Source organism: Eublepharis macularius, chromosome 1, assembly GCF_028583425.1.
Source record: "Eublepharis macularius isolate TG4126 chromosome 1, MPM_Emac_v1.0, whole genome shotgun sequence".
Taxonomy (NCBI): Eukaryota; Metazoa; Chordata; class Lepidosauria; order Squamata; family Eublepharidae; genus Eublepharis; species Eublepharis macularius.
This window is the reverse complement of record NC_072790.1, coordinates 97,660,605-97,685,764: the sequence shown is the minus strand read 5'-3', so window position 1 is coordinate 97,685,764 and position 25,160 is coordinate 97,660,605. Positions and strand designations below refer to the sequence as shown.

Here is a 25,160-nt window from a genome sequence, read left to right as displayed (position 1 = left end):
AGTGTGAGTGTGAAATATCTCTCAGGCTTTTAGGTAATCACTATTGCAAAAAAATGTTAATCTGTTCCTACTGTCTACTAGCTCATCTGACTTTCTTGCTTCCATTAAAAAAGATGTAAGTCTCTAGCCCTTCTCATTACAGAGATACTTATCTATCTAAAAACCTATTGTGGAAGGTCTCTAAAGGTACATCTACCTGCAGGGTTGGGGCTGATTTCTGATTGAATTTTTAGGATCTTGACATGCAGTATAAATGCTGCTTTTAATTAGGGCTGTCTGCTTACGTGCTGACTTGCTTAGCCCCTGCTCAACCTGTATGATTCTCAACGTTACAGGTTTCTAGCGTTCTGATGAGAAACTATGAGATAATGTAACCCTTTAATAAGTAGCTACCACTTATTAGAAGAAAGGGCAATCTTGAATTTTTTTTAATTCCTTATAAAAATAACACATCATAAAATAATGCTCAACTTGCCTCCCAGTTTTTCTCCAATGAATGTTTTGATTTGTGTGTATGTCAAACTAGTTAATGCTTGCAACCATAGATAGCACACCATCCACTGTTATCTCTAATATGTCAACATAATATTATGGGAAGTCAGGTGAAAGATGGAGCCACTGTTCATTGCTTTAAAAGCTGCTGTGATAAACTGCACTTGAAAACAGGTTTCCTAAGAACAGCAATCAGATTGCTGGGAGGGAAAGAGTTAACTCTTGCTTGGAATAGAGTGCTTGAGTGACAGACTGCTCTCTCTTCTCTGATTGGTCAGTTAGAGCCAGGTGGAAGGGCTGACTGTTGGTTTCTGACAGGGTTGTTCAGAGGGGAGTTTATGAGTTAGTCTGACAGGGAAAGTCAAACAGGTTCCCCTCTGGAGTGAGGCAAGATAAATCTTTTGCCTTAACTGTTCTGAAGAATTCTATTTAAGAATTCTTACCAAGTGTCAGTATAAGCTGAAGCCCGCTTAACACAGACATCAGAGAACCGGGAGTGTGTTTTGTCAAGAGTGATTGGGTAGTAGGCGGAGACTCCCTTTCAAGCCAAAAGAAGAAGGGTTGTATCTTCTTCGGAGAAGATGATTAATTCCTGCCCAGTTTCTAAAGAGGGTTTGGGTCTGAGGAGGATTCTAGGTCTGTTCTGAAGGGAAAACAGTTTTAAACTCACTCTAGGGCTGTCATAGGAAACTCTGTGAAGAAACATTGTTGCTGTAACTTAAGTATTAAGTAAAACACCTCTCACTGCTAAGAACCAAGAGTATAAGAAACTAAGCTTCAAGGAAGCTGTTTTGCCTGTTACTCTAAGTATATACCATACTACCAACAAAAGTTTACCTTAGCACTTTTAATCCCTGACTACTCTTATTCAATCCCTGCCTGTTATTGTTTCTTTTGATCGTTATACAGTCTCTAGTGCCATTTCCAACAGACAGGAAGAGGGCTCCTGCATCTCCCCATCAAGTTCCTGGGGAGTTATATCTGACTGCCAGGGTGGGACAAACAGACTCTCAGACCACAAAGATTAACACGCTACTTGGGGCTGCTCAGCAAAAGCAGGCAAACTGAATTTTAGCAGGAAAATCTGCCTCAAAGGGGGGTAGTCCGTCACACTGCTCACCATCATCAAAGCCCTGCGTATGTGTGTACTGTCAAGTTGCAACCAATATATGGTAACCCCAACAAGGAACTTTGAAGGCAAGTGAAAAGCAGAGCTGATTTCCCATTGCTTTCCTCTGAAAAGCCTTCCTTGGTGGTCCCCCATCTAAATATTGACCCTGCTTAGTTTCTGAGCTCTGATGGGATTGGGCAATATCATACTGCCTTCCCTCCCCAGAAGCCCTTCCTATTAAGGGATTTTAATAATTAATAGGAGCTGGCTGCAATTATTCAGTAGTGAAAGGCTCTCCAGATGTTCAAATACACTCCACCCCATTTGCAAATGCACAGCATAGCAATTCTGACTGATGCGTGATGTTGGTGATTCATGTTCCAGGATCAAAAACAGGTTTCTAATTCAGGATCTGAAACTGCTGAGTCTAAGTAAAGCAGTAGAGTTTGCTCTTTGGGCTGAAAAAATGCCCTGGCTACATTAACCTAATTGCAGAATGTTTCCCTCGAGGTGGAATTTACTTGTGGAATAAGCAAATTCTATTCAGATTTACAATCTGGAAAGGGCACTAGAAAGTGTTGGAAGATATCCTTACGTGTATCATCCCTATATTAGAAGCTGTAAAGAATACTGAATTATGTTTTTTGTATACGCAGAAATATTTAAAATCTATGTATCCATTATTTTTGTACGTAACTATAATTCTTTTTCATTATTTTTATTTGACAATTTTAGACATACTACATATTTCTATTTATTTTTAAAAATATTTTTATTAGTTTTTTCATTAGGGGTAGGGGAAGAGGGGAAAACAAGAAACAAAAGTATCATACATTCTGCTTGAAACAGCACTCTACTTATCTACATTTTCCACACTGCTCATCACTTAACTGTGATTACTAGTAAGAAGTTACAATATTGCCTTCATATAATTACTACATTCAAATCTTTATATTGTTTCTCATCCAGTTGTAAAAGGGGGTCCATGGTGCAGCAATCTTCTTCCATTTGTCCTTTCATTAGTAAAGTTAGTTTGTCTAGTTCCGCATTCTCCATTATCTTCGCTATTAGCTCCTCCTGCTGGGGTATTACTGGTCGTTTCCAATAAAACGCTAGTAGAATTCTTGCCGCTGTCACTATGTGTATAATAAAATATTTTTGATCTTTATCCAAGTCTTCTGGTACACAGTTTAACAAAAATATTTCAGGTTTCAATGGAATTGCAATCTATAAAATTGTTTGTAAAAGTCTATGAACCATTATCCAAAAGTTATGTACCTCTTTGCAAAACCACCACATACTACATATTTTTAAACCTTATACTTCAAGACATTGCAAGGTTAAAGAACCTTGTTTGACAAATGAGTATTGGGCAATTAGGTGAGTTTTGTTTAGACATGTTTCTTAACATTCTGATGAAATAAATGTTTTCAGCACAATCCTAAACAGAGTTGCTCCAGTCTAAACTCATATATTTCAATGGGTTTAGACTGGTGTAACTCTTCTTAGGATTGCACTCTTTGCAAGGATGGTGAAGAGACAGGATGGGCTTGGATTCTTTAAGAAAATATGAGTCAAGTAACTGAGAACCATTTTACATAAGCATTGTTGAATGCAGTACAATCACTTTTCCTGTGATTTTGGAATGCTGAAATAATCTCGCATTTGCAGCATATTTTATATTGCAAAGTTATCACTCTTTTGATAGTTTTCCACAATCATGATGAACAAAATCATGACATCAGTGTGCAATGTTGATACAAACTGAGAAATTCACAAGACTGATGTAACACTCTAATACCTCAGTCCTAAGCGTACAATGTATTTGCAGTCTCAGAAGTGATTCACATAGGCTGCAATCCTAGGAGGAAGAGCCATTGGATAATATGGGATTTAATTCTGAATAGAACTGCCTAGGATTGCTTCCATAATTGTCTGGAGACATGGAAGGAGCCTGCTACGAAGTGTGGAAGCATTCCCGGGCCCTGTACAATAACGTCACTCCCGGGAGTCACATCATTGTGCTGTCCCAAGAGTGTGCCCAGAAGGCCTGTTCCCCCGCCTTTCCCCCTGCTGGTCAGGTGAATGGTGGCAAGGGGCAGAAGGTAGAAGCAGGGCATCCCCAGCACACCTGGGGACTTGGGATCCTTATGTCATATATAAATATGCCTTGTTTTGAAAAATCCTTAGGTAGGCTAAATCAATGCCTCCACCCTGACTACAGTCCTGAATAAGACCAACATACAAATCTTACAAATTGGTAGGAAATGATGGAATATCATAATTACAAAATCCATAATTGTGACTCATACTAGTCATGCAAGGAAACTGTACAAAATGAGGGGACTACTAAAAGGAAACTGAAAGCAAAAATCAGGAAAGTAATATACCACCAGGGTTTAAGTTACTTAAAACCACAGTAACTGAGGCCCAGACGGAAGGTATAACCAAGTCTAAAAAGACGCCTGTGTGCTCAATGACCGAAATCAAGGACCACTTCCACCCCCAAGACAAAAAAGTCTTCATTGAAAAACTGATTTACTCAAATGAGATGAACATAAGAGTACAGGCTCTGGCAAAACAAATCTAAGATGGGTTGCCACCCTCCAGGTGGTGCCTGGATATCTGGAATAAAACTGATCTCCAGACTTCAGAGAACAATTCCACTGGGAAAAAATGACTGCTTTGGAGGGTGGTCTCTATGACATTATATTACTTCCCAAACACTGACCTCCACAAGCTCCATCCCCAAATTTCTAGACTTTTTTTAACCCATAACTCTAAATATAAGTTCACGATCAGGCAAGCGGAAGGAGAGTATGGGGGTCAGAATGCTAAAAACATAAGACAAATAAACATTTCTTCAAATATATCAGGAGCAGGGTCTAGAGAGGATCCAGGAATTACAAGAAATTAGCCTATCTCTCCCATTTAAAATAATAGAAAGTGTTGTTAAAGATAAAATTATTAAGCACTCAGAGGAAAAAGTCTGCTGAAGAAAAGTCAGCACAGCTTCAGCAAAGGGAAGGCCTGTCCTCAAATTTTCTTAGAGAAGATTGGCAAGCATGTGGATAAGGGTAATTCAGCAGACAATATATAAAGCAGATAGTATATAAAGGCATTTGGCAAGGTGCTTAACCAGAGACTCCCAAGTTACTGTAGCAGTCAAGGGATAAGAGGACAGTTCACCTTACAGTTAAACATTGGTTACCCAACAGGAAGCAAAGGGTAGGAATAAATGGACAGTTGTTGCCATGGAGGAAAGTGAGCAATGGGGTTCTACAAGAATTGGTAATGGGACTGGTGCTATTTAATTTGTTCTTAAATGAACTAGAATGCAGGATGAGTAGTGTAGTGGCTAAGATTGTGGGTGGTATAAAATTATTCAGGATGATGAAAACCAATACAGATTGTAAAGAGTTCCAGGAAGATCCCTCTAAACTGGGTACATGAACAACAACATGGCAAATTAAGTTCAGGGTAGATAATTGTGTGTGTTATGAGCCGTCAAGTCGCCTCCGACCTATAGTGATCTTATGTATGAGAGACCTCCAAAATGTCTTATCATTAACAGACTTGCTCAGATCCTACAAAATGGAAGACGTGGCTTCTTTTATTGAGTTAAGCCATCTCATTTTTCTTCCTCTTTTCCTACTGCCTTCCACTTTTCCTAGCATTATTGACTTTTCCAGGGAATCTTGTCTTCTCATGATGTGATCTAAGTATGACAGCGAACCTCTGCACTTTTATTCATTTATTTCCATTATTTTGAGTCCATCTTTCTCATTGTCTCTACACAAGACATTTGGCACAGTGTTCTTCAAGTGTTGGGCAATGTTTCCTGGGAACTGTAGTTTTAAAAGACTTGCTTGGGATCACTGTGGCGAGAAAGGCTGAAAATACAAGCAAAAATGCAAGCATTTTTAGTGTAGTTTATGGATGCAAGCTTTTAGTCTCATATCCCTCCCCTCACTCTGGGTGAAATCTGCCAGGTCTTAAAATAAAAGTTTTCAAAGATCACTGAGGGAGAGGAACTTTGCAATTCTCCCCCCCCACCCCCAGGCACTCTGGGTGGAATTGCAACAACAACAATCAACAACAGGGACATTTAATAACGCAAAACGGTATACAAATGCACATTTGCAGAGATCTGAAAACAAGCAGAAATCCAATAGAGCTGAAACAATACTAAACAGAGCATAAGCAATTCTAAACCTGACATATAAAACAACACAGTGCAATCCTATGCAGAGTTACCCCAGTCTAAACCCATTGAAATCAATAGGCTTAGACTGGACTAACTCTTCTTAGGATTGTACTGATAGGAACTATCTAGTAGGATTATACTTAGAGCAACAGACCATACGTAGTAGTTCCTATTCAACGAATCTTTGAAACCACTTCCTTACAATACAGTCCTCCTACCTGTGTAAAAAAATCCCTCCCGAATAATGCAGTTTTGCATAGTTTGCGGAATGCTAGGAGACTGGGAGCCTTCCCAACCTCATCAGGCAGGCCATTCCATAAGGTGGAGGGGAGGCCACTCCAAAGAATGTATATGTATGGGCAGCTGTTGATTTTGCCAGTCTGCCAGGTGGCACATGTAGAAATCCCTGTTCAGATGAACAAAGTTGCAGTGGTGGAACATATTTACAGGCGGTCCTGTAAATATGAGAGACCAAGGCCATGAAGGGCTTTGTATGTGACAGCCAAAATCTTGAACTGAGCCAGGTAACAGATGGATAGCCAATGGAATGACTGCAGAATAGAAGTAATATGCATGTTCTGCCTAGCTCCTGGTAGTAACTGAATTGTGGCATTCTGCACAAATACCAGTGCTAGGAGTTACCATCAGGGGAAGGCCTCGACTTCTGTGCCCTGTTTCTTGGCCTTCTAGGGCAACTGGTAGGCCACTGTGTCAAACAGGATGCTGAGTTAGATGACCTGATCTGGCACAGCACTTCCTATGTTTTCATATGGAAGTGAAGCCTGATTGTAGTGGGTATTCTTGAACAGCTTTCCATAGAAATGTCTGATATTGAACATGGGGCCTTCTGCTGACAAAGCTTTGCCTCTTCTTCAAAGGTCAACTCAACCAGTTGCATGTGCTTAATTCTTTCTGCAATGCATTAGGAGTTTTGAATTGGGAACTCCAGCGGTGGAAGACAGATGTCATATGTAGGGTTGCCAACTCAGGGTTGGGAAATTCCTGAAGAGTGCAGCATGAGGATACTGGGGCTGGGGATGTTAGGGGTCTCAGTGGGGTATAGCGCAATAAATTATTCCCTCCAAAACTGGCATTTCCTCCAGAGGAACTGATCTCTGTGGTCCGGAGAGCAGTTGTGATTCCAAGAGACCTTCAGGCCCTATCTAGAGCTTGGCAACAGTATCGTGTTCTGTGTAGAACAAGGCACATAAAATGAATGGATGTTGGTGAGCTTGAATTTGTATAGGACTGCAAACTTATTCTATACACCGCTATGATTTGATTTACCGTTAAAGGCAGACCGGGAACATGAAAACCGAGCAACCTTCCGCTTTCTATGTGGCATTAACATTCACTTGTCCAAACTAGCACAAGAGAGGCCTAAAAGGCCAATATTCCAAACGCCTCCCATTGATACATTGCCAGTTGTGGTTTACGATCATTTGAAGGATCAGTTGTAATCTCCAGGATCCTTACAGCCTCCTTTCACTCCGGCCTGGTTCCAGCCTATTCACTCCCAGCGGGCCCTTAAAGAAAATTCTTTCGTCCTCTCTCCGCTTTCCAATGCAGTTATGGGACTTGTAGTTCACTAATGGCATCCTTGGGGCCGATAGACGCCGCACAAGACTACAAGTCCCTTGCTGTTTTGCGCGTAGAGGAAAGGTTGCGCGCGCTGTCTGAGGAGGGCGGAGGCCAGGCCTGAGCGGGTCGCGGGGGCGTCGCGTCAGCTTTTCGCCAGTGAATAAGAAGGCGAGAGGGGTGGGGTTGAATTGCTGCGCTGTGACGCCCGAGCGCCCCCAGCCTTCTCCCCTCCCCCACCCCTCTGTCCAGGCACTTTGTTTCTGCGGCTCTTTTGCTGAGGACGAGGTAGGAGCGGGCGGGAGGGCGTCGGAAATGGCCGAGACGGTGGCGGACACCAGACGCCTGATCACTAAGCCGCAGAACCTGAACGACGCCTACGGGCCGCCCAGCAACTTCCTCGAGATCGACGTCTCCAACCCACAGACCGTCGGCGTGGGCAGGGGCCGCTTCACCACCTACGAAGTCAGAGTCAAGGTGAGAGGACCTGGGGGGAGGGGGAGCTGCTGAGGGCTCGCTTTTCCGCTATGGGGCGGGTCTTGTCTCTGTAGCCTCCAGGCAGTGGGGCCTCTCTCTCCCCGCTCATGTCTGTGCCCTCTCTGGGTATGTGGAAGATGGGTGGCCTTCGCCTGAAGGATCCTGCGACGGTTTTCTTATCTCCTCCTCCTCTTTATAAGAGTGCACGGCCCATATGTGAAGGCCCATCGTGTCTCTCCAGCGAAGATGCTGCTATGATAGGGTAACTGCGGGAGTTTCTTGGTTATTTTCATCTTGTGTATCCCTAATGGGTAGGCTGTGAAGGCAGGTAATATGGCAGACTTTCCGAGGCTTGAGTCTGGCCAGGAACGGTTGGTAACACTGTGTAAGCTATCTTATGTTCAGGTGGAGAGAGAAAGATGGCATACATATGAACAGCCCAGGCTACTAATGTAGTCTTGTGCTGTTGTCGGTGTGGGAGGAGGAATAGCTTGAATGTATTTTTGTGCCAGTCCAGATAGACCATACTCAGTGTCATACTAGAGGGGAGTGGGAATGCATATAAAGGATTTTAAGAAGTATCTTTTCACTCGTGTATGAACACAACAAGCTCATCATGTTAGCACAACAGTGCTACATAATAAGACTGATGCAAACTGATAGCAGAGTGACTAAGAAAATGTGCTGCAGTCTGCAGGATTACTGATTAAACTCACTTCTTTGTCGCAGCAGAAGTGTAGTTTGTGTTAGAGATAATAGCATTTACTCCAGTGTAAGCTTTTGTGGATAATTGCTCATTTATTAGAGACATGGACATCAGTTAGGTTGATCTGTTTATATATATGCAATGGGGGAAGTGTGGTGGTTATATATTGCACTAGGATCTGGGGGAATAGATTAGAATCTCTGCTCTGCCATGGCAGCTTCCTGGTTGACTTTGGGTCAGTCATGCCCATTCAGCCTAACTTGCCTTGCAGAGTTGCTGTGAGGTAAAATGGAAAAGAAGAGAATGATGTAAGCTGCTTTGGGTGCCCATTGGGGAGAAGGATGGGGGATAAATAAGTCTTACAAAGAGAGGACAACACTTCCAACTACTTTGTCAGACTGCACAGGGAAGCCATTGAAATTCACAAGCATAAGCAAAACTTCAACAGGAAAGAAGAAACCTTAAGAATGAACAGAGCATGGTTTCCAGTTCTGAAAAACACCAGGCTAACAAAACATTCTATCCCCGACAATAGCCCTGCAGAGAAGATTAGCACATCAAGTACCAATCCATATGCAAAGGAACCTCCTCAGGATACAGTGAAGCCTCCCGCCATTAGCATTCCACACCCTGGGAAACTCTTACAGGATGACTCAGCTCAACCCCACCCCTCCTGAGTAGATACAAATGACCTACATCTTTTCCACACTGTGACACTGAGAGATCTCTGTCTTTTGGTGCTACACCTCTGAAGATGCCAGCCACAGCTGCTGGCGAAACGTCAGGAACTACAATGCCAACACCACGGCAATACAGCCCGGAAAACCCACAACAACCAAAGAGAGGCCTGTTTGAAACAAGATGCAATCAAAAGAATCATGAGTTGCAGACTCTGGTGTGAATGCACTAGGTGGCTTTAGGCAAGCATTGTTCTCTCTTTCAGTTAGTTTCCTCCCCCATGCTTTGGGCAATAATACTTTCCTCCACTACAGTGCTGGTGTAAGGATTTCAGCAAGGCTGTATGTCTGAAACACTGTGAACACTGTCAGATGCTTATGTGCCAGAGTGCATAACAACACTAAGATACAAGCTTCACTCCCAGGAACTTCTTATTGGAAGTATTTAAGTGTTTTCTACTCTAGAACTGCAGCATGTTTTGGCTCAGCACTGCTGTATGCTGTTGCCTGATAAAATTCTAGGTTGGGCATATTAATGCATAGACCTGGTTACCAAAGTTGACTTCCCATGTTCACTTTGGAAGAAAGGTCCCAGTACTTTAGCTTAATATAGCACTAATTCAAGTATTGGGAGAATAGTTAAGCTCAGTTCTAGATTTATAGCACTTGAGGGAAAGAGCATAAATGTTCAAGAACATTTAGTCTAATCCAGTCATGAATAGAATTTTTTCCCAACTAGCCATCCTGTTACCTGTTGAAAGGTCACAAGCAGAGCATGATAAGCATATGCTGTTTGTCACTATTGTGTGGTAATTGGTGACATAGTCATTGCCTCTAAATATGTGGATTGTTTGGATCCAGATTAATTGGAGCAATGTGGATCCCCCCTGAACAATAGTGCTGTCATTGTTGACTAGCATTCCTGTAGCTAAAGAAGGATTATATTTTGTTGCAGAATACTTCACATGCACAGTGTTAATCCTGTCCCTGTTATGTGTAAAAGATAATCTCAGACTGATAGTTTTATTGTGTCAGTTGGCTGAAGGCTGTTAGGCCTTTTGTATCTGAAAAATAGTATATCAGTGATCGCAACTAGATTACAATACCTGCTTTTTGGTTGATGACAGGCTGCCAGTTGTGTGTTTGGGAAGAGTTCAGCAAAAAGGAATAGGAACTCTCCACCCTACATACACGTTTCCAGGTCATGGATTAGAATTGAGAAGAAAAGGGTGAACAAAAGAATATCCACATGACTGGCCTTCCTAAACTCCTCATTGCCAATGACATTTTGACTGAGGATGCTTCTGTCATATTTAAGATGTTCCCTTTTAAAGTAGAGCCCTTCTGTTATGCTTAAGGAAACCGCTTGGCACAACTTTATAACCTGAAATGAGTAAAGAATCTCTCCCTAGTGTTTACTTTTGGTCTCTTACATGCTTTATCTCTTAGAAATGCTGAGGGTGATAATGCAAACTAGATCTAATGACTAACATGTTGATAGCTGTAACAGCTAAATAAGCTGTAGACCCTTACCTATCTTATTGCTATTCTGTGTATGTGTATAAATGCATACTCATACTTTCTTCTTCCTGGCCTCTTAAAAGGCCCTAGATTCAGTTAGTGGTGTCTCCAGCCCAAAGGACTTCTGGTAGGAGAGCTGTGCATTAAACCTCAGAAGACAAGGCATTTTTGCAGGCAGTTGGAGTAAATGCTATTGAGCCCAATACTGACTTTGCTTAAGGCAGCTCCTTGTGAGCTGTGAAAGAGGAACCACTTTAGAAACTCAGTGACAGGTGCCTCCGCCTCCAAGCCAGGATACTTCTTAATTTGAATTGTAAATTTGGTGTACTTGGTAAGTGTCTTAGGTGGTGCCATATGAAGTTATCATTGACCTTAAATTTGTATCCTGTTCTGGCCAAAATGCTCAGGGCCTAACTGCCATTTACATTTTCCCTGAATTCATGAAGTCAAATGTTGTGAGTTCCTTGCTGGGAATTTACACTTGGGCTGACACAGGCCTAGGGCCATGATGCATGAGGAGAGAGGGTATCAGTCCTCCACCTGCATCATCTTCCCAACCTGAAATGGCCTGGGTGTGGCACTGTTTGACCTGTTGGAGAACACTGGGTGTCACCAAATAGAGATTGTAAAAAGTGCTGATGCTGCATTCTTACTACAAAGTCCCCTCTGGTATAGGGACGATTCTTGAAATGACCCTGCTGTGATCTGTATGGAGGCTTGAGGCACTAAATTAATCAGTTTGGGTTACAAATAAAATGTTGCTTGGGGTACACTTTAGTTACTTGCTTACATCTAGTCTAGCAGTGGTTGCTGACACTTAGATTGCAAGGTTAGGTTCAAAACAGAACTGGACTATTATCTTTGTAAGCTTCTATGTACCAAATGGTTTGCTTTTATCTTTGCAACTCTGTGATGTTGGTTAAGTGGAGAGCACTGTCCAAGTTTTTCACAACCAAGCTGGGGTTTGGACCAAAATCACACTATACATTCTACTCTAGCTGTTATAATGGGAGGCAGTGTGTTTGGGGTGGCTTCATTAGGATCACAGCTTGAGTGTTAAGTTTCCAGCCTTTGAGATTCCAGTGTTGTATCTTTAAGTGGGCAAGTAGTGGAGCCTCAAGAGGGTTGGTGAAGCCAGAATTCACTTTAACTTAGAACTTCAACTAAAAATTTTCAAGAGTTTATTTAGAAGTTTCTTGTGTATACTTTCTTCAGTAGCTGTATTTGACAGTAGTAAGAGTTTTGACTTACCTGTGTTGCTTATCATCTGTGGCTCTTGTATGCACGCATGGGAATATTTCCTAATTGTTTTAAGCCGGATACTTCTGTGAAAAATTATAGTGAACTTGTGTACCTTTGCTTTCAAAAGAACCAGTTTGGGTCAGGGTGGGAGCGGGAGAGAGGAGAGGACATGTAAGCGTGAGCAACAGAAGGAACTTTTTTCTGGTATTTCAATCTACTCTCCTCCTAGGTGGAAAGATGATGGACCAGACTCTACCATGCAAGACATAACAGGTTTGTTATCTTCGCTCTTGTGTGTCTCTGGCAGCTTGGTTGCCAGCCGCAACTAAGCACCTGGCTTTGCGTGTCCAAGTTGGATACTGTTGAAAAAAATCTCTCCTGTGTGAGGGAGATTTTTGGATGTGTGTAACTTGTGTGTGAGGTGTAGAAGACATGCCCTCTTAAAGTCTACTGTACAGACGTTTGATTGCGGCATACTGTCTCCACCGAGGAGCCTATTTAAATTGAGGGGTATGAATTACTTAAGATTCTACTATAAAGTTCTTTTTATAATTTAGGGGGAAATGTATTATTAGTATGTCTACATTCTTGTATTTTAAACTGATTGGTTTCCAGTTAAGTTTTGAAACTTATTGCTAGCCACAGTTAATTGAATATACTCTCCTCTCCCTCCTCAGTGTCTTTGTAACTAAAGATAAAATGGTCGTTCAGTATGATATCCTGTGTCTGCTTGGATTGATTACTTAAAATGAATTGAATTCCTGCAGTCAGCGACTTATGCTACATAAGAATTTTAGTGGGCCCAGCCAAACAATTTTTTCCCCAAGCCACAACACTGACAGAAGCAGTGGGATTTTTGTATGGCTTTTATACCATTTATATATGTATTGCAGGGAGTCCTTAAGTGGCTCAAAATCCCAAGGCTAAAACTAATTTGTAGCCTACACTTGATTTGAGAGCTTAGAAAGCTTTGTAGCAATAGCTGGTACCAACTACATGAATCTGCACACAACTGGAGTACATTGCCTTCACAAAAGACAAGGACAGATGCATTTCTATGACTTTAAAGTTACTATTGATTCTTCTAATGGAAACTCCTTTCTGTGCAAGCCTCAAATTAGATACTTAAAAGCTATTTATTACATTTACCACTTAACCTATATTAACTTTTAATACAAAGCACACAGATTTAATTCTTCCTGTTCAAATCTTTAAAGGTAATTGCTACACTAAACACTCCATCAAGAAAAGCTTCATTGATAAGTTGTTATAATGCTCTCTAACGAAATACAAATCCAGTTCTTACCCTTTTGGCTTTCTGTTACAAAGAAATCTAGACACTGTATTAGTGAAGAAATTGAAGGTGAGGAAGGCATAAAACTTCACTTTAATGGCACTTCCTTTTATTGAAAGCGACAATAATGATAACTGCAGATGTGCAGTAAAGTCTGCAGATTTTCAGTTAAAGAAATCCTTTCTGTTTTTAATACTCTACTGTAAAACAAGAGAATCTATACATATTTACAGTACCTTTAAAATGGTTGGTTTTGATTTTGGGATATTGAACAAGTAAGAATATTTGTATATAGTTACTAGGGTGTAGGTTCTCTGCTGAATGTTCTGTTGATGGAAAAAGTGAAAATTAGCAAGACAGATGGAGGGCATGGGTATGTAATGCGAAGGGGGAAAGAGACAGGGTGGACTGACTAGTGTACTTGGAGAAACCTGTAAGTTTCATTGGAGGAGCCATACTTTATTGGATCAAGGGATCTTATCTAGCATACGGTTTGCTGCAGTAGCTAATCGCATTGGGGCCCATTGGCTCTAGGATGGTAGTTTCAACTAGCCACCATAGTTTGTAGAAAGATTTAGGGGTGATAAGTTTAGTTCCCTTTTACAGCTATGTAAGCAAGGACTTGTGAGGGATACTTCACTTTTCCTTGTATACTGTTCCCTACACTGTTTCCTCTTTCCTGCCTCCTGGCAGCCTCCATATTCCCTGCATCCTTCTCTCCTTTAAACTCTCTAAACAACCTTTATTTGCCCCCATCTTCATCAATATTTCTTAACTTACTTCATTTATATTCTGTCTTTTTCCTTAATGGGGATGCAAAGCAGCTTACATCATTCTCCTTGGCTCCATGTTTTGCTCACAACAACCCTGAGAGGGTAAATTAGGCTAAGAGTATCTAACTGAGTCAAAGTCACTTAATGAACTTCCACAGCAGAGTAGTGATTTGATTGCGAGTCTCCCAGATCCTCTTCTAAAATTCTAACCACTATACTCCACTAGCTTTGGGGTAGGGGACTGCTGTTGAACAGTAGCAAGTAGCCAGGCCCTGGGTGAGTCATGCAAATCAGGTGGTATCAAGTTTCCCAGTGGTTGCTTCTGGGCCTAGATGCAATGAGACCTCCCTCAAAGGCCCTCCCCTACCTTTTCCTGACCAAAACCAATCCTGAAATATTGACTAAACTGTTATGGTTGCCTAGTAACAACCACTAATGGTATCTTGTTAAAGCTGCAAGTGCTCTTTTATCATATTGAGCTTTTTAAATCCCCCAATTTATTATTAATTTTCTGCTAACCTGGGGCATTTTTCAGGTATGTAGGATGATCTGTCTTGTCTGTTCATGGCTCTAGTGTCAAGATTTAATATCCTCAGATCTTTGCCACCTGGCTATTAGTATATAAGATTATGTACTTTCCCCTGTACTTACTTTCTCCTGATCTGTTGTAGTCATATGGGAAAGGGAAGAAATTTGCTACACCATGCATAATTTTATAAATCCCTATCAGGTTGACCAGTTTCAGAACAAAAAAGCTCCAAATGCTTCTGCCCATATTTCCCTAAAATAAAAGTATTCTATTATTTATAATCACCTGCCTTTCTCACTGAGACTCAAGTACAATGTGAGAATGCTGTGACATTCCCAATAACTCTAGACAATTTAAAAAGAAAACCTTGCTATCAGGTTGACCCCTTCAGTTTCTGAACTTAAAAGTCCCAAATGCTTCTGCCCGTAGAACGGGAAGTTAGCAAACTTTGGTTTGCTAAATCAGAAATTACTAAAAACGGACTTACATATGGACTCTTGGTTCTTGCCAGCCTTGTCTTTAATGGGCCTAATTCAACAATGAAATGAGCCAAGAACCATCCCCTGGATCATGTGGTCACTGATCGCCTAAACTGGATTTTAGTAGTACCAAATAAGAGTGCTTTTCCCAGAATGCTTTCAAGCTATCTCCGATTCTCTGTGATTTTTTTAAAAAAAGATTTGATTGTTACATGGGAAGGTTTTTGTTTCCCATTGGATTCCAGAGGAAATTTTTTTTTTTGCTGTAATCTTATTTTCCATTCACGTTGGATGATGGCTACAGAAATTTATTGTTCCTTAAAGAGGTACTTCCTACTACATTTCAGGAAGACTGAAAGGAGTCCTAGTTCTATGTGGTGGAAAGTGCAAGTTACAGTCCGCTTATGGCAACCCTGTAGGCTTTTAAAGGCAAGAGATGTTCAGAGCGGTTTGCCATTGCCTGTCTCTGAATAGCAACCCTGGACTGCCTTGGTGGCCTCCCGTCCAAGCAGTAACCAGGGCAGACCCTGCCTTGCATTCAAGATCTGATGGAAATGGGCTAGGTTGGGCCATCCAGGTCAGGGCCCTAGTTCTGTAGGCAGCAGCTAGCCCCAAAACATGCCACTTAGTCCCAGCCAAGTGATTGCTGGGACATCTTTGTTACTCAGCTTTGAGCCAAGCAGGATCTGTGTGCTCCACTTAAGCACGCAATGTCTTGTCAGCTGGTTGCCAGAATAACTAAGTCCTCTGGATCTATTAATAGATGTATTCTTCCTATTTGTGTTCATTTTTCATTAGTAGTAAAAGACTACTAAAGACTACTAGTTAGTAGTTAAACACTAACTAAAATTTCACTTGCAAAGTAATAATACGTGAAACCAACTTTCTTTTCAAATTAGGACCAGGAGCATCTACTTTCTATTCTTGCAAATGACTCAAATGCAGAAATGAAAAGTGAATAAGAATTCTCCTGGTCTTTTCAACAATTAGTATTGTCTGTATTACAGGTCTTATATAGTGAAATGCAGAGATACAGCAGCTCTACCAATGTTTTAAACTTATACTTTGTATAAAATGTATAAACATTTAGTCTTTGTATAAAATTTAACCTATTCTGTCATGAGTTGGAATAAGATGGCTTAATGCATGTAGTGGCAGTTCCTTTTTGTTAAGCTTCACAATATAAAATAAATGTGTGGGTGGGGGAATAGATTTCCAGGCATCCTCTTGTCTAAATACTGACATAAAGTAGCAAGTGCATTATGGCAGCTAGTAGGGGCCAGAGACTTGGGATCTGAACCTGTTTTGGGGCCTCTGGGCCACATACATAAAGCTCCACATGAGGACTACCTCTAGCTTGCATAGACTATAGCCATTTCAAGAGGTTCCTTGCTTTCCTGTGGTCAGCTGCATGAGCAGCTCAGTGTTCAGTCAGAGCATTCTGCAAGACCTGTTGCTTTGGGATGTGGCTCTGTCTGCCCCTGTTCTGTCTCAGCATGTCTTTCCCATTCCTCCCAGGATGGTGGTGGATGTGGGCCTCCAACTTACCTGTGCTAGTAGTGCCTGTTGCAGTAAGTGCAGCCTATACATGCCACTGTCTCTCAGATGAATAGAACTGACAGTAACTGCTGCAAATAGTAGCAGGAAAAACCTGAGCCCACCCCCTCAGCACTCTACAGAAATATCTGTGAAACACCGATGTGTAGTGATGTGTGCATTTTATTTTTCAGCAGACTTATAGAACTTTATATTGCTAAGAGTTATTGCTTTCATGTATATGCTTTCATGTACTCGAGTACATTCTAGTATATGCTTTCATGTACTTGAGGCAGAGCTCACTTTTGAATGTTAAGAGACTTGTTTTTTCCTGCAACAGACTGACATGGCTGCTATGGAACTTGCTTTTTTAAAAAGGTCGTAACTCAAACAGTTCTTTGATAAGCAGTTTGATTAGCGATATCTAGCCCCACTTGCAACATGATCCTCTATATTAGATCCATAGCCCGTTCTCCCAATCAGTGCAATAGGTAAACCCTATAATCTTGGTGTGACTCCTTGAATTTTTGTTGCAGAGGGCAATCCTGGAGCTCAACAGTCATATAAGTACTTTGTGATATTGGGAAATTTTATAGCTGTATTTTGAGAAAGAAGTTAAACACTTCTTAAGTTCTGGACCAGATTTGTCTGGGCATGAGGGTTGTCTGGCAAGAATCATAAGACCTGTTTCCTAGTTTGCATTCTCAAAGTACCCTCTGTCTATTCTTACTGAGGTTCTTTGCAGATGGTGGTGGAAAGAGCTGTCAAGTCTTGGCCTAGCCAACTTGTGGTAGCCCTTGCTGAGGTTTTCACAGCTAGAGACTAACAGAAGTGGTTTGCCATTGCCTGCCTCTGCCCAGCAACCCTAATCTTCCTTGGAGGTCTCCCATCCAATTACTAACGAGGCTGACCCTGCTTAGCTTCCAAGATCTAATCAGATCAGGTTTGCTTAGCTATGCTACAGTATTGATACTACCCTCCTACTACTTGTATTTAATTTAATGCTAACTGCTTCCCTGCTCTGCTCTGCTAAGTTTTGAATCTTAAAGACTCTGCTCACTGGCAATAGTGAGTTTAATTGACCTGCAAGACGTGGAGAGATGAGGCTGTGGAGAGACGGGGCTGGCTGATACTATCTGCAGCTGATCATACAGCTGATTACACAGACACTGAGAAACCGATGCCCTACAGAGCCATACCCTGCTACCGTCTACCCAGTTTCCCAGACACCAGGGAACTTTATGGTTCTTCAGGCTGGTTTGGGGGGCTGTGAGTGTGAGAACCACAGGACAACGCTGGAGAGGGTATGGAGGAGACATGGTGACTGGCAGTGTGTGCCATCGTGTGGGTGTGTGGAGTGGAGGGAAGTGAATAAACTGTGTGAGCCTTGAGAGTTGAACTGTTGGGTTTTGGAGGTTGGAGCAAACAGTGTACAGCTGGTGCAGTGTCTGTGTAGTGGGCATTTGCATTCTGTGCTTCGCCTGCCCTGCCAGAATGCTAGAACATTTCAGGGGTACTTGGAGGGCGTTGGGAGCTTTGGAGGCCTTTGGGAACTTCTGGGACTGATGGCTGTGCCCTGCTGCTGGACTGGTCTGCCTCCTTCATTCTATGTTTCCATCTTTGAGAATGAACCCACTCCTGGGCTGGTCTTAGATCATCACAGCCCCAATACTAATCACACTGAGAATCCCTTGTTATGATGTCACTGGGACTTTCTTTTTTGCCATTTGAAGCTGCTCTCTTTCCACGTATGATTATGTTAGATATACCCTGTTGCTACCTGTATTGCCATTGTCTGTTACAGAGCTGAGTTAGTGGTTGAGAAATATTGGGCTGTTAGCTCACTCAGCCAGTGGGTTGTTGTTAATTACTGCAAATTGTTGGAATTAATTGATTGTGCTTATTGTTGTAATTAATTGGATTGAATTGGGTTTACTGTTGTAACCTGGGTTGGCCAGGTTCATGGGAACAAGGTTGTGAGGATGGTCCTGAAATTTATATTTTGGGATCATGGACAGAGGCAGTGGTGTAGGATATTATGTGGTATGATTTTACCAACTACTGTGAGTTGTGCCATGGGACGAGAATCGAAGAGGATGATGGATACAAAGGAGGAGACCGGTATAGGGCAGAGGATCACTATACTCTGGGGACAAGGGAGGTATGATGGTGAGACATAGCCTTGGAAGGGAAGGGCACAGAGATATGGGCCGTCGTCACACGGCCATAAATTTAGCACCAAACTAGCGCCATCTCCCGCTGAATTCTCACCTTATTCCGGCTCTCTTGCGATTTCGCCATTCTCCCCAATTCACGCTTTGTGACTCTTTATGTCGTCTTTATCCACTTCCATGTGAATGCCCTGGATCGACTATGAACACTTTGCAACACAAAAACGCTCACTCTCCCTGATCATCTGTCTCACCTAACACTGATTCTCCTGCCCTACACTCCCACAAGCCCCAGCGCGACCCGCAATTATGCCTCAAAGTAATTTTTTTTAAAAAGCGTCAGCCTTATAGCGCTATAACACTATAGTGCTATTCTGCCATGGGTGGGAAACCTCTGCTACCTATCACGTTTGGCTTTTGGGTTGGCCCAGCACAACATTATAATAGAAGAGTGATATAACGCAAATATACGGAAAAAAATTTTTTTTTAAAGGGGGCAGGATTTTTAGGGCCCCGTTTCCGGAGGCACTTTGACTGACCGTCGAATTGTGCTTTTCCCTTTTAATGTGACTGACTAGAAGCGCAAGCAGTCGTCAAAAGATGGGAGAATCCGTTCTAACAACGATAACAGAAGAAACGATTTCTAGTGCAAAACTGACGAAATAAGGGCCCGTGTGATGGTATAGCTCAGTGTTCTTCCAACGTATGTCCCATTAGTGACTCCTGTCACTCCTGGAAGTGACATCATCACGCACACGGGGAGTGTGTGCGTGCATTTTGCCCACACGCGGTCACAGCACCAAGAGCCCCAAGGGGGTAGGAGCCAGCATCCCAGTCTCCCACTGGGAGACTTGAGGGACCTAGCAACCCTACATCCCATCCTGAGACATGCTGGGTATAAGGATAGGATAGGATGGTGAAGCACCTCCCTCCAACACTGATGTTGTGTAATGCCAGGTCTATAAATAATAAAACCAACATACTGCATTATTATTTTGTAGGGGAAAATGTGGACCTGGTATGCGTGACCAAGACCTGGGTGGAGGGTAAGATGGTTGTTCTGAAAGAACTGATTCCCCCCCCCACCACCACCACCCAGGGTTTTCACTCCTTCATCAGTCTTGGACGGATGGTGGGGGGGGGAGTGGTGATACTCATCCAAGAGTCTTTCTCGTTCAGGCCACTCCCCACACCAAAAATGACTGGCATGGACTCTGTAGGCCTGACGTAGGATGCTGAGGATAATTTGGCTATTTGTTTGGTGTACTGACTGCCTAGTGCACCAGTAACGAGCTTTTGCCCGTGTCTGAAACTCAGCTTCTACTAGCCAAAAGAAAGATGCATCTTTTCTCTTGGAAAGCTTTCAGCAATTAGTTCTCAGACTTGTCAAACAGATAAATTCTTTGAACCACCTGTTTATCAGTACATTTATTTATATAGGGTTCAACATTGCTTTGCAACTCTAAATCAAACACACAGACACCTGTCTAGAGTTTATTTCACTTTATTGAAAATACATCCTAGTTTTTTAATGAAGCAAGTAATCAAAATATAAATGATTATTAATATAAATCCTATAAAAACAGAACACAAAGGCAATAAGAAATAAGTTTGTTAACATTTCTTAATAAATTCCAAGTTTAACATAATCAAAGTTTCTATGAAATGCATAGGTAAAAATAAGTTCTCACCTAAATTCTCTCAAGAGATTTCTTCCATCAGAGCTCTGTCATTCTATCTGAGTTTGCAGTTTTATAAGTCTTCATATGCAAATATTTAAGGTCTATTCACATGATAGCACAAACAAACAATAATTGGTCTGATGCTTCATTGAATACTCATAGTTTCTATTGTACAACCTTCCAATTAGTAAAAAATTACATTATACTCAAACTTGCAAAGCAAAACTATAAATCTCTGAGAAGTCAGAAAAAGTTAAGTTGAGAGATCACTATTGGTTGAATCTCTGATACAGGAACATTAATCTCGATAGAGTCCACTATTTTAATTAACTGTCAGAAGATTAAAGCACTCTCAAAGAGCCAACGCTCAAGGAGATCAAAACTGGGATTTCCTTGAGCGTTGGCTCTTTGAGAGTAGTCTATATTAGGAGATTTCCCTCTTGTGATTGAAAAGATTAAAGCACACCTGTTAGAATTACTTAACACAGTGATGGCAAACCTTTTTGAGCCCGAGTGCCCAAACTGCAACACAAAACCAACTTATTTATTTCAAAGTGCCAGCACTGCAATTAAACCTGAATACTGAGGTTTTAGTTAAGAAAAAACAACTCATACAGTTGTCCCAACTAATTAACATCTCACTCTCACTGAGATCACTGAGAGATCTCTGTCTTTTGGTGCTACACCTCTGAAGATGCCAGCCACAGCTGCTGGCGAAACGTCAGGAACTACAATGCCAAGACCACAGCAATACAGCCCGGAAAGCCCACAACAGCCATCGTTCTCCGGTCGTGAAAGCCTTCGACAATACATCTCACTCTCACTCTCACTCAGGAGCCACGAATGAAAGTAAAGCAAGTTAAATCCTGCACTGGGCAGGGGGTTGGACTAGATGGTCTGTATGGCCCCTTCCAACTCTATGATTCTATGAAATCAAAGCAATATGCTCTTCTTTAGACCAGTAGCCCTGCTTGCGCGCGTGCACGTGCGTGCGTGCGTGCGCGCACGCTCTCTCTCGCTCTCTCTCTCTCTCCGCGACTGAAAGTAAAGCAAGTTAAATCAAAGCAGCTTACTCTTCTTTAGAAAGCCAGCCCCAACAGTCTCGCTGCTGCCTCTGCTTCCTGCTGCTAAAGAGACGGGCAGCAGGGAGGTGGCCTTGAGGAAAAGGAATCATGTGGGCAGGGCCAAAACCCACGTGATCACTTTTCAGAGCTATGGGAACGCCATTGCAGCACATTCCCCCTCCAAATGAGCCCTGGACCTAGCGATCAGCAGCTTGGCTCGCATGCCCACAGAGAGGGCTCTGCATGTCAGCTATGGCACGCATGCCATAGGTTCGCCATTGCTGACATAACACATAGAAAAAACACACCGTTCATGCAAAGTCTAAACGTTCATCTAGAATACAAGTGCTTGGCCTAGTATTGCTCAGTATTGATTATTGTCATGTGCTTTTATCTATATTGGTGCAACACACCACCAGCTAGCCTGTTGGAGGTTGTGGTGGGGTGGGCTTTGGGTTCTTCTAGTTTTGGGGGACTTCAGTGTCAGCGCCGATGCTGCTGCCTCTTTACAGGCCCTGGACCTGGTGTCTTCCATGGCAGCAGTGGGACACTCCCAATTTGTTTCGGCTGCCACACATCAAGTGAACCACACACTAGATCTGATCTTTTGAATAGGGATTATGTGGACTTAGACGTGGTTGAAGCAGTGCCGTGGTTGGACCACTTTGTCCTGAAGGCTCAACTGGGTGTACCAGCCCCCCCCTTACCCCACTTAGGCGGCGAGCTAATTTATGCTCGCCTGTGGAGACTAATGGAGCCAGTTGGTTTCCAGAATGTTCTGCAGGATCCGATGTCCTCTGGCAACTCATTGAATGAGCTGATGGAGGACTGATCTGTGCAGCTTTCTGAAGCCATCAACGAGATTGCCCCCTGTTGCCCTCTCCACTCCTGCATCCAGTAGGCCCCTAGTATACTGAGGAGCTATGTCAGATGAAGCGGGAAATGAGACGGCTGGAGCGAGTGTGGTGGCGGCATCAAAGCAAAGAGGCAAGAACAGCTTATAGGATGTTTATGAAGGCCTATGAAGTGGCGGTGAAAGAGGCAAAGAAGGATTTCTATACTGCTTCCATCGCATCCACAAGCTCATGCCTGGCACAACTATTCAGAGTGGTTTGGACTTTAGTCTCCCCTTTGCAGGAAAACCATCAAATTGTAAATTCGGGAATTAGCTGTGTGGTTTTTGGGAGCTATTTTCTGGATAAACTCTTGTCTCTCCGTTGCGACCTGCCAGCCACAGTTGATACAGTATGAGAACTAGAGGCCCCTTGGCCATCTTCTGGGTTGATACTGGATCATTTCAGCCCACTCTCTCAGGACAAGGTGGACAAGACCCTGCAGGTGGTGAGGCCCACCACATGCCCTCTGAACCCCTGCCCATCATGGCTAGTGAAGGCCAGTGCTGATGAGATAGGCTCCTCTGGAGGCCATTGTTAATCTATCCTTGAGCCCTGGAGTTTTTCCTGGAACGTTGAAGGAAGCTGTGAATAGATGCCCAGATCACTGTGTTTGACAGATCTGCCTTTTTTCATCTGTGGCTGGCTAGGCAGCTAGTCCTTTACCTTTCAACCCATGACCTAATGACAGTGATCCAAGCAACTATCACCTCCTGAATAGATTACTGCATCTCACTCTACGCAGGACTTCCCTTGGGTCTGATCTGGAAGTTGCAACGGATCCAGAATGCAGCTGTATGTGTCCTTATGAAGACACCATATAGGGTGCATATAACACCTGTGTTGTGCCAGCCGCAGTGGCTCCCCATGGAATTCTGGATCAGGTTCAAGGTGTTGGTGCTAACCTATAAAGCCCTTAATGGATGAGGACCAGCATACCTGTGGGACCACCTCTCACCATATGTTCCCTGGAGGGGTTCTCAGGTCCAGTGATAAACAGCTGTTGGTGGTCCCCAGCCCCAGGGATGGCTGCCTGGACTCAACCAGAGCCAGGGGTTTTTTGGTCCTGGCACCCACCTGACGGAACTCTGTCAATAGAAACCAGGGCCCAGCAGAATTTGCTATCTTTCCACCAGGCTTCAAGACAGAAATGTTCTGCCAGGCAAATGGTTGAGGCCATGGTTGAGTGGGGGCTCCTTATTTAGCCGTTTTTAGCTGGACTCTTGTTGAGGGGAGAATTCAGCCTTCCTGCTCCCAATTGGCTGCCAAACCTCCTAACAGGTATACCATCACCCATTCCATGGGATTTACGGGATTTATCTGATTGGGCTTCAGCCTACGGGCTGCAGGAAAAGTTGTTGCCTCTGGCACTGATTTTTATGATTTAATGTAATGTATGTTTTAATGTAATATTTATATATAACGGATTTTATATATAAATATAATAGTTGTCTGCTGCTCTGAGCCTGCATACAGGGAGAGCGGGGTACAAATGCATAAATAAATAGCTACCCCCATCAAAAGGAAATTGGTGTAGCTCCTCACTGGAAGAATTTGGTAAATAAAGGAGGTAGTGTAGATAAGTACTAAATTCTCATGTAAGTATCTGTTGCCTGTCAGAGAAGCAAGAGAATCAGTATTAGGCCAGACTGAAGTCTGAAATCTCCTCAGGTAAAGGTAGTTGGAATCTTTTTTAACTTATATTATAACTTATTTTAACTTATATTAGATTCTACTCTACCCCAAGGGGGTTTACAGAATAATAAACGCGGGATACCTCTGTTTCCCTTGATGTAGTAATATATGGGGGTGGCATCAAACCCAAACCCCAGATTCCCTTAAGCTCTTCTGGTTGTTCCAGTTTCTCCATTTTGGTCCTCTGACTGACTATCAGATAGTTGGTTACTAGGTTGGATGTCCTTTACTCTGTTTTTTTCTGGACAACTATCCCAGAGCAGGGAGTGAAGAGCAAGGTATAGCAACCTTTCTATATGTGGTACAAGTGACACTGTACGTACTCATGAGAAGCACCTTTATTTTGTTGTTTTAAGTTTCTAACTTCCTGATGCACATACATTTTCTTGCTGCCCATTCACTCTCTCACTACTGCAATCCCCCTCCCCAAACATCATATTCATTAGCTATTTCTACTTTCATTCTATATAGAAGACAAAAGGAACCAAGAAACCAAACAAACACAAATTCGTTCTTTAGAAACAAGCCATGTCTTTCACTCAAGATTTAATTCCAGTACCTGTTCTCTAAATTGGATTAAGAATAAAAACATAACCATGATGGAAAAGTATGCTACTGTGCTTCAGGTGAACATTTGAAAAAGACTTTCTAGTTGGCTGTTAAAGCCATTCTTTCAGCCTATTTTATAGGTACTTGTCTAGTACACAGTCAGTGCTGTTTCTACTCTGGATAGGATTCCCTATCCCTGACTTTGCAGACAATGTGAATTTTTCCCTCTGCTCCCTCTGCATGACTTGACAATATGCTTTCTAACACTTGAACACAGCGGGTTAGTTTCAGTGGCAGAATGGAAATTTCCTTCCTCCCGCCTCTCATTGCATCCCACTGATCTCCACAAAATGCTTCTCCTGCAAAGTAGGAGACCCTGAGGGGGTCTGCAGCAGTAAGGGGGAATTGGCAGGAACTGCCAGTTTAGTCTGAATCCAACCCAATATCCTTTACAAATTTATTTTATGTCATTTATAGTCCGCCT

The 25,160-nt window shown here is 42.6% G+C and overlaps 1 protein-coding gene across 1 annotated transcript in view; it reads left to right on the top strand.

The window, feature by feature from the left end:
• Positions 1–7,522: 7,522 nt before the first annotated feature.
• The window catches only part of SNX3 (sorting nexin 3), a 51,202-nt gene continuing 33,564 nt past the window's right edge, over positions 7,523–25,160 (top strand). The window contains exon 1 of the mRNA XM_054983692.1: positions 7,523–7,865. Coding sequence (XP_054839667.1) covers positions 7,704–7,865 — 162 coding nt within the window. The 5' untranslated portion in view covers positions 7,523–7,703. The remainder of the gene's footprint in view (positions 7,866–25,160) is intronic.